This window comes from Arachis hypogaea, chromosome 15, assembly GCF_003086295.3.
Source record: "Arachis hypogaea cultivar Tifrunner chromosome 15, arahy.Tifrunner.gnm2.J5K5, whole genome shotgun sequence".
NCBI classification, from domain to species: Eukaryota; Viridiplantae; Streptophyta; class Magnoliopsida; order Fabales; family Fabaceae; genus Arachis; species Arachis hypogaea.
In genome coordinates this window covers 73,349,437-73,359,826 of record NC_092050.1, presented here as the reverse complement: position 1 = coordinate 73,359,826, position 10,390 = coordinate 73,349,437, and the positions used below count along the sequence as shown (strand labels likewise).

Sequence of the window (10,390 nt, the reverse complement as noted above, 5' to 3'; positions counted from 1 at the left end):
TGGTTTGCTTTGCAACTGTCAGTCACTGATATTTTGTTGGCCTAATCACAAATATGGACACTTTTTTCCTTTGTTAACTCTGTTTAGGAATACAAATTGGTCTAGGTCCATCTTTTTCCTTTTTCTAGGGCAGGGCAAGCAAAATTGAAAAAATATAAGCACATTACAATAGTTAGACTAAATGTGAAAAGTTTTTATTTCAGGATTGTTACAAATTTAAATATTTTTTTATCCAAATTTATTTAAGTAGGTTTAAAAGAGCTTCATTACACGCACTTTTTTTTCTTCTCCTTTCCCGCACTTCTTCTTCTTCTTCTTTCAAATACACACATACGTCTTCTTCTTCTTCTTTCAAATTCACACATACTTCTTCTTCTTTTTCGCGCACGCAAATTCTTCTTTTGCTTCTCCGCCTCCTCCTCTTCTTCTTTTTCTTCTCCTCTTTCGTTATCGTCATCACCAACAACACCAATATTTTGCTAATGGATTATTTTTTCAATCGAATTGAATGGAATGCAATTGCTAAATTAAATTGAATTTAATTAAATGGATGCAGGTGTTCTGAATTGAATTGAATTGATAATTTTTAAATTGTAGACACAAGTGTTTTGAATTTGATTTTATATAATGGATAATGTTCCGTTCATTTAGTATTATACAATTGTTTCACCTTAATAACGTGTTCGATTCATTATGCAGAAAGCTGTTTTGAATTTGATTTTATATAATGGATAATGTTTCGTTCATTTAGTACTATACAATTGTTTCATCTTAATAACGTGTTCGGTTTTTTATGCAGAAAGCTATTTTGAATTTGATTTTATATAATGGATAATGTTCTATTCATTTAGTATTATACAATTGTTTCATTTTAATAATATGTTCGGTTCATTATGAATTGAATTAAATTATTTTGAATTGAATGGATGCAGGTGTTTTGAATTGAATTGAATTGATAATCTCTAAGAGGAGGAAAAGAAGAAGGAAAGAAGAAAAACTGCGTGTGCAAATTTGGAAGAAGAAGAAGAAGAAGAAAAATAAGAAGAAGAAGAAGAAGAAGAAGAAGAAGAAGAAGAAGAAGAAGAAGAAGAAATACGAGGAGAAGGAGAAGGAGAAGGAGAAAGAAACGGAGAAGGAGAAAGAGAATGAGCGCGTGATTTGAAAAGTTGTTACAACAACTTGGATAAACTTGGATAAGGATTTTGCTTGGATGTAGAGTTTTATTCTTTTTATTTTTTCAAAAATAGCTTTGTAAAAACTAGCTTTTAAAAGCTGATTTTTTAAGAAGTGTAACATTTATGTTTGATAAATTAAATTAAAAATGACTTTTAATAAACACAAGCAATAATAATTACGTTTGGTAAAATAGTTTTTAAAATTTAAAAATACTATAAGAGATAAATCTAAGTGTTAAATTTAAAAATTAGTTAATATATGAGGTTATATTAGACTTTTAAATTTTGAAAAGTACAAACCAACTTTGAAAATTTCCACCTTAGATGCTTTCAAAAGTACCTCGATCTTTTAAAAACTGCAAGCACAAGCATATGGTCTTTTTTATTTATCAAACACAAAATGAGGAGCTTGTAAGCACCTCTTCGAAAAGTTTTATCTATGGTCTTTAAAGTTTACAACCAAAATAATTAGCTCCGTGTTGTAGTGTTCCATATCTTAGTTAGCTACCAGATGAGTGTTGGGTTTGACATTATAATTGACAAGTGAGCTTATGGCCATTAGGACAGGCATGCATTATATGCATTTGTTTGCTTTTGTTTGGGTGTGTACATGTGTTTGGTTTGTCTAACCGTATATTTTTGTTTAACTGCTAATTATAATACTTACTATAATTGCTCTCTAATTTTGTTTGCTTTATGATACTTATTGTTTGTGTATGATTTTACCAATTGAGACTTGAGACTTGGGATTAATGATGATTATGACTATAGGAATGAATGAGATTAGTGGTAGTTTAGAATATGTTACACTTAGCAAATTAACCTCGTATTGATTAATGTTTGTGATTGATTTCTTTGAGATTTATGAGAATATGATAATGTATTGAGACTAATAAGACTGCTGATGATTCTTTGAGATTACTGAGATTTATTGAAACTATTGAGAGTTGAGACTATTGAGATTTACTGAGAATATTGACACTAATGAGATTATTAAGACTTATAAGACTTAAAACATTGATCAGGATGACTATTTAGTATTAACAAGACTAGTAATGGAAAGAGTACTTTAAACGAATTTATCCTTAAACGGATTAGTTTGACCCTAAGTTTTAATCTTGTGTGTTTGAAGATTAGGATTGCCTAGCAAATTCGTGTCACTTTATATAGTTTCTATTTATAATTATTACCCTACTGAGAACTTTTGGGTTCTCACTCGTCGTGAAATTTTTATTTTTCAGATACAACACGTGACGCATCTCACTGAGAGTGCGGAACTCGCTGGTGAAGCGAAGAAGACTTAAGACTCTTTTGAGATATATTTTGTTTCTTAGTATTATTCTTTACTTTTAAGCATGTTATTGTATATTTTCTCTTAGAGGTTTTATTTTGGAGAAACAGGATGTTATTTTGTACACTTTTTAGATTTTGTAATATTTTCTAAACGGCGCTTTCTGTAACACCCTATCACAGAACTTTATACTTAAGTCGTAAATCAAAGGTGGTTAGGTATTACGACACCTAAAATATATATATATATATATATTTCTTCGCTTTACCAACAAGTCTCCCAGTCTCAGCAAGATGCCTCACATCCTGTTATCTGAAAAATCAACAATTTTTACAACGGATGAGAACCTGAAGGTTTCCAGTAAGGTAATAGTTCCAAATAGAGACTATGTAAAACTACATGAATCCACTAGGCAATCCTAGTCTCTATTCACACAAGATTCAAGTCTAGGGTACTTTCTAATCTGAACAGGGTTTATATAGGTTTCACTGCCGTCTCCTGTCACCACCATGCTTTCACCGTCTTGCAGCCATCTTTAGAGATAATTTTTCTATAGTTTTGTATTTTTCAGATTTTTGTTTGTTTGTTTAGGATTTATTAAGTATTTTTTAAAAGTCTTGATTAAATTTTTTAATAAAGTGTGTGATTAGAATTTGTACGTTAATTTAGTGTATTTAGAAATTAAATAATGTTAGGTTAAGTAAGGGGTAATTTAGAATTTGTTTTGAGTTGATGATATTTTAATTTATTATTAATTTTCTGAATTTATTATTGTCTTAGTTAATTATTTTCTGAGTTAATTAGTATTGATTGTTGTTAATTCTCAAAGATAATCTTAGTTTGTTAATTTTCTGAGTAAATTATTGACTTATTATTGATTGTTATTAATTTTCTAAGTTTATTGTTATTTGCGTTAATTATTTTCTGAGTTAATTAGTGTTAATTGTTGATTCTCTATGTTAATCATAACTTGTTAATTTTTTTAATTAATTATTGATATATTATTTATTGTTGTTAATTTTTCTAAGTTTGTTAATAAGTTATTAACTGCCTCTTCTTTTTCATGGTTACAATTTACTCATCTTGAATATATGAACTTTGACTTACAGTAATAGTTGCTTTGTACTAAAAAGAAACCCTTTTTTATAGTAACCTTTGTGAATTTTTTATGGAACTGACGAATAATCATCTTTAGAGTTCAGATCTTGAATAATTAAATCTACTAATAGAATTTTTAAGAAGTTTTAGTTGAGTATCTATCGCTTATGTAATAAATAATATATTTTAATTTATGATATGAACTTAACGTGGCTAAGTGTTTATTTGTCCTATTGTTTTTGATAGATTCCTGCAAAGCATGTATATACTTACATAAAGATTAACAGCTTTAATAACTCTAGAAAAGGTTGGATAATATAAGATTATCTCTTTATTTTATAACTATCTAAACTGGTTATATTTGAAACTCTATCTTATATATCAATGTAACAAAAGCATTGTTAATTGTTAAGTTTTGTTATCTTTTTCCTTACACGAGTGATTTTTTTTTTTAATCATAAACTTTGATATTTAAATTTGTTTATAAATTTTTAACTAAAAATTATACACAAATTATTATGAAAAATTATAAAAATTTAAATTTTGTTAGTTTAGAAATGATTGAATTTAAATATTTAAAATTATATATTAAATTTTTAAATTATTTATTTAAAAAAATAAAATTTATTTTTACCATTGGTAGTTATTAATTTAATTATTAATAAATAATATATTATCATTGGATTGACATTAACAAGTGCTATAATTTCGTCAAATTAAAGTTTATATCCGCAGGTAATTAGCGACAAACAAAAAAATTAAATAGTAAATAATTACCGATAAGGTTTACACCATCGAATTTATTCCGCCGCTAAATCTGATGATAAACTGATTATCGGCACATCATTTTGGTAATCCGTTAATAAATTCAACAATATCCGATGACTTTTTGTAGTGTTATATGTTTGGGATCAAAATATAACAGAAACTCTTTTAATTATCATGATAGTCACGTGTCAAAAAAAATAATACTATGTTCCTAATAAGAATGTCCTATTAATAAATATATATAATTATAACCATTATAAATTCTCCTTATAAGTCTTTCACACACACATATATATAGATTATTAAAATCAGTTTTTAATAATTATACTAGTTATGATATTAATCTTTTTAATTGAACAAATACATATAATAATAAAAAAAATTATTTGAAAAATAATAGATTAAATTATGGTCATAATACTACTTATTTCTAACCGTGAGAATTTTAGAAAACCAAAAATTGCATGAAGTTTACCAAAAATAACTCAGTCATCAAGACCCAATATGAGAGAGCTAAAATCTTACGTGTAAATGAAATCATGAAACACGGTATATTGTCTTGTATTATATAGTCATAGATGTTGTCTTCTGTACAAAGATAAACTATTATAACATACATATATGCGACTATAATTATCATTTTATAGCACTTTATTCATCACCTCATCATAGGAAAATAGGGACTAGCTAGTAACAATAGATACACAAACCCAAGCATAAAGCTAAGACATTATTAGTTTATGATGTTTTTCTTTCCATTCTTTGATGTTAGCTTCTATTTTTGCTTGCACACTTGCTTGAAATCCAGGGTACGGTTCATAACCAAATAAAGTTTGGAGAGCCTGCATCAAAACAAATGAATGAATAAATGAACAATCAAGCAATGAACTAATATCAAGGAAGAGCATAAAGCCATGAAACATAAAAACACAATATAGGCCATATTTGATAACTGTCTCCAAGCAAAAATAGGGGGACGCTAAAAGATATAAATCTGTTTGGAAAAAAAAAAGCATACAGAGTGAGAAAAAACATGTCTTGGTACAAATTTCACTTGATTTTCTGATTTACCTCCATGATCTATGTTTATGTATCTTTTTGTCTTTTGAAATATTTCTTAAGCATAGTCTTAGAAATAGAGTGAAATTTTTCATAGATAAGTTTTGATGGTTAGTTATAGGTGAAGCTCTTTTTTTTTTTTCTTTTTTCTTTTTCAAAAAAATCACTATTTTTATTCCAGAACACCATAGGCATAAAAGTATCTTACCTCCAGCAACACAAAGAAAGGAGCCATTACAAGGGCCTGAGCGAGGTTATCAAAAAGAGCAGGTGCCCGTTTCTGCGAATGAAAAACAATTTGTTCATGTAAGATGCAGTAAGTCAATAAGGGTGTGTATTCGCGAGTATTATATTTTAAAGGAGGGAAGAGAAGGGTTTTAAAAGAGTGTCTATATAACCATGAGTTCATCTTACTTTTCAAACCCCTTTTTGATTCTCTTGTTTCAGTTTCAGAGTGAGACTCATAAACACATTTAATAAATGTTAGTGTAGCAACAACTTGCCTCAAATACTCCATGGCCAATGAACTGCGCCGTCCAACATACAACCTGAGCCACCAGGACAACCTACAAAACATGATGTTTTTCTTTGAGGATTGAGATTTAATTAAAATTGACAGCTGTGTATAAACAAAGCAAATATTAGTCTTCTTTGCATGATTATTGATTGCAATTAGCTAACCGAAAAAGAAAGACAGGTACTGATTTCAAAAATGAAGCTTTGTCAATGCCATAGTTCCATGATCAACAAGTTATATGAAAAGAAAATTAAATGTCTCTTATATCTCTCCTCTCTAATCTCTCTCTCATTCAATAACTCTTTTTCTTAACTGAATTTTCTCTCTCAATAGGGATTTGAACCTTGATCCCCTCCCTAATTTCCAAATCATCGTACTTCTAAAATCTTACTCATTATAATTCCATCTTATAAAGGGATGGGATATCATATATCTATTTATATATATATATATATATATATATATATATATATATATATGGATGAGGATAAATGCTTAGCCATTAATTATGATCTCTATGAATGCCTACCAAACTCGATGGTTATACTCTATGATAGTGGAGATGAGAATGAGTGAAAGCACAAATGTACAAGAAATGATGAGTTTAGGAACTAATGTACATAGTCAAAGTTATAGTAACTACAGAGTGAGAGTAAACGATCATGCCATAGCCAGAGACAACCCAAGTTACTTCACTATATGTAACAAGGCTTTGTTTGCTGTTTTCAAAGTTATTTTTTCATTGCATCTTATGTTTGATCATATTAACACATTGCTCTTTCATTTATAAGATTTTACCACTTAACACAAAATTTTCCATCTCAGAAAAGGTTGAACAGCACTCGCTGGACTTTTTTCTATCCCAATCTTAGCATGGTATGCTAAAGTAGTTTCTGATTCCATAGGTTACTTACATTGCGGTTAAGTTGGAAAATCATGTAGGGATGAAGAAAAGATGAATCAAAACAGGGGTCCTTCTCCATTATTTGTAGTCATAGATGAAAAACACATGTGACTTTATATAAAATCATTGACGTGCACAACTCAAACTCAGAGATAAACAGTTCATGATATTGGTACCAAAGCTTCTATAACTAAAATGTCTAGATTTCGATCTAGACTGTCATTCTAGATAGGAGTGATTATACCAACAACATGAAAGATAAATCTTATTTAACAAATTTCACCAACCATCAGCTAGAACTCGGTCAATCATTCAAGGGATAAATTAACGATTTTACTCAATAGAAGTTGAAGAGTTAAGAAAATAAGCAATAAAAAGAACAATCACAAGACAGTATCTCATTCTTATAATCTTATCATTTACCTTCCAAGCCAGAGAGAAGCCAAGTGGTCTTGCAACAAAACTGCTAACAACCCAACACAGAGCACAAAGCAAAGCACCCAAGGAACCAGCTTTAGGATCCAAGATTACATAATAAGCAGCGTAGATCAGAGCAACAATGAAGCCTACATTCCAAACCAAAACCACATGGCTCTGCCATAGAGAAAACTCAAGGTTTGGGAGATTGAAGAAGGGGGGGATGAAGTAGAGAATGACAAGTGCTGTGAAGAATATTGGCCAAACAAAGAACTCGTGGATTGCTATGTTAACTGGGTTGTTATGGTATGCTCCATAGAAAGCAAACTGGTCTTCAAGATTGAATAATCCAATCTTTCCCATCGAGTGGTTTTTGTTGGGGATTCTTGAAAAGAAATTAAATGGGAGCTATGAGAGAAGAATCAGGGAACACGGGATTTTTATGGTCAAGGTTTGACGAATAGGATGACGTAATTAACGTTTGGAATGAACGAGTGTAAAGTTGAGAATGTTTAGTAGTATAAATTAATACTGGTTAGGTTTGTTTAGAATGAGTGATTGATTGAACTGAAAAGCGGGGAAACAGAATCACCGATCATTCATATCGTATGTTGCTGAGATACTCTTAAGATAAGTCGTGGTAACTTACAAGGGACAAAGAAGGATCCATGGTAGGTCAAATAATCCGTCTCTGCACGCAGTGTCGGAGTGGGACGGGCAACTGTGACCAACGCCCGCTTATTTATTTTTTCTGGACCTTTCATTCAACCCAATTACTATTAAAATAAAAAAAAAACATTTATCAACTTGATATATACTAATATTTGTTTGATACAATTATAAAAATCTTTATTTTTTTTTCAAAAAAGAAAGAATAAAAAAAAATCATTGTGGCATGCCAAGTAGGCTGGCAGCATGGACCATATCCGCGGGTATCCAACTCGATACGCACCCTCCATAATATGTGTTATACTTAAATATGTTTAAAAATGTTACATATGAGAGTTGAACCAAAGACCTTAAACATGTGCAAAAAGTTCTTAACCACTGAACCAAATTTATAAATTTATAAGCTTTACTTATTAGTTTTGTCAAATATTTACAAAAAAGGAGAGATCAATTCAAAAGCAACCTTCAATCAAATAAACGGCGTCGTTGTACGTTTAGGGTCCAAATAAAGAAAAAAGCATCATTCAGTCCTTCACTTTCTCTCTCTTCGAACCATGGAAGCCTTCGCACACTAAGCCCTAGCCCCTTCGCCGAACAGCTTCGTCTTCGTCTCACTCATCGTCGTCGTCTTCGTCTGCACTTTGGGTGTTCGTCGTCTTTGCTTGTCTTCTACTCGCCGTCGTCCTCGTCTACCCTCTGCTCGCACCGTCGTCTTAGTCTGGTCGCCGAAGGTCAGCACTGCCTGCTCACTGCTCTTTATTCTTCGTTTTTTTCATGCGCTTTGTTTCTGGCTTTCTGTTCACTGCTCTGTTCTCTCTTTTTTTAACTACTCACTGCTCTGTTCTTTATTTTGTTGTGTTTGTGATTTGTGTTTGTAGTACTTGTTATTGAAGTGTGTTGTGATTTTGTGTTTGTGTTTGTGCTGATTCATCTGGTGATTCTGTTCGCCGCCTCAGATCGAAGGTTAGTGCTTGCTCACTTATTCTTGATTTTTTTTTAATTTTATTAATGCTTTGTTTAATATTCTATTGTGCTACTGTTTATGGGTGGGTTGTGATTATTTTGTGTAGTGATGTGCTGCTTTCTGTTTTATTAATGCATTTATTTGCCAATTTCCTTGGCATCTTTATCTTCGTACGGGTGATAGCTTACCATATTGTTATGGCTGATCCAAAGTATGAAGGGAACTAGGATACTTTATAGTTGTGATTTTTATGTTGTAGACTTAGCTATTTTTCTAATTGAAGTTAAGTTGATATAGAAAGGAACTTTCTTTTTTCTTTTTATTTTATTTTATATGTATGTGTGTAATTTGATTATGTAATTTGATTTTATTTGGACTAGTTGTAATTTGTATATCTGACTATTTGTACAAAGTGTATTTAAACATGTCACATATATATATATATATATATATATATATATATATATATATATATATATATTTGTAGGGAATTCACTTCGAAATGTCAAGTACCAACATGGATGTAGTGGCACAAGATGTGGCTGCAGAAGAACAACAACAAGAACCTCCGGTGGAAGCAACTGCTAATTTTGTTCCAGATGAGTCTGCTTCGATTGAAAATAGCAACAAATCGAGTGTGAATAATGTTTATTGGCAATACTTTAGTCGATTTCAAGAGGAAAAAGACTGGAAGGCAAAATGCAATCATTGCAAATCTGTTCTTGGAGTCAATCCAAGAAATGGAACTACAAATTTGAAGAATCATGTGCTCCACTATTATAAAAGGATCAAATTAGCAAACTCTAGGCAATCAATAATTGCTGATTCATTGTCTAAACATGCAAGGAATGCTGCGGATGCTTTTGTATTTGATCCATCTTATACAAGAAGGTGTATTGCCAAGGCCATATGTATGCATGAGTACCCTTTATCTTTTGTGGAACATGTTAGAATGAAGGAAGTATATGCATCAATGTAACCAACTTTTAAGGTGCCTAGTCGAAACACAATCAAGAAGGACATTTTTGAAATGTATGAGTTGGAGAAGCTTAATATGACTAAGCTAATAGATGGAAATGATAGTCGAGTAGCAGTTACAACCGATATGTGGATTTCCAATCAAGAAAAAGGATACATGGTTGTCACGGCACACTACATTGATAGTTCATGGATTTTGCAAATGTGCGTATTAAGGTAATCTTCTAAATTATACTTCTAGTAATTGATATGACTTTCGATATTTTTTTACTTGAAATTAATTTATCTTTTAGATAATAATTGAAATATATTTTTGAACGATTTTTAGTTTTCCTTATGTTCCCGCTCCTCATACGAGTGAAGTGCTCTCGAATGCATTAATGAAAGTTTTGTTAGAGTGAAAAATAGATAGAAAATTGTCAACTATTATATTGGATAATTACTCTACTAATGATGCTATGGTTGATGAGTTGTTGGGGCGCTTAGATTCAAAATATTTGTTGTTGGGGGATTTCATGTTGCATATGCGTTGTTGTGCTCATATCTTGAA

The 10,390-nt window shown here is 30.7% G+C and overlaps 1 protein-coding gene across 1 annotated transcript; it reads right to left on the bottom strand.

Annotated features, from left to right (window-relative positions):
* Positions 1–4,853: 4,853 nt before the first annotated feature.
* LOC112750311 (2-hydroxy-palmitic acid dioxygenase mpo1) lies at positions 4,854–8,010 on the bottom strand. Its single transcript, XM_025798963.3, has 4 exons — positions 7,236–8,010; positions 5,895–5,957; positions 5,600–5,671; positions 4,854–5,174 (listed from the first exon to the last, which is right to left on the bottom strand). The coding sequence occupies exons 1-4, from the start codon at positions 7,590–7,592 to the stop codon at positions 5,055–5,057; spliced, it is 612 nt and encodes a 203-aa protein (XP_025654748.1). The 5' UTR covers positions 7,593–8,010; the 3' UTR covers positions 4,854–5,054.
* Between the last annotated feature and the right edge of the window lie 2,380 nt (positions 8,011–10,390).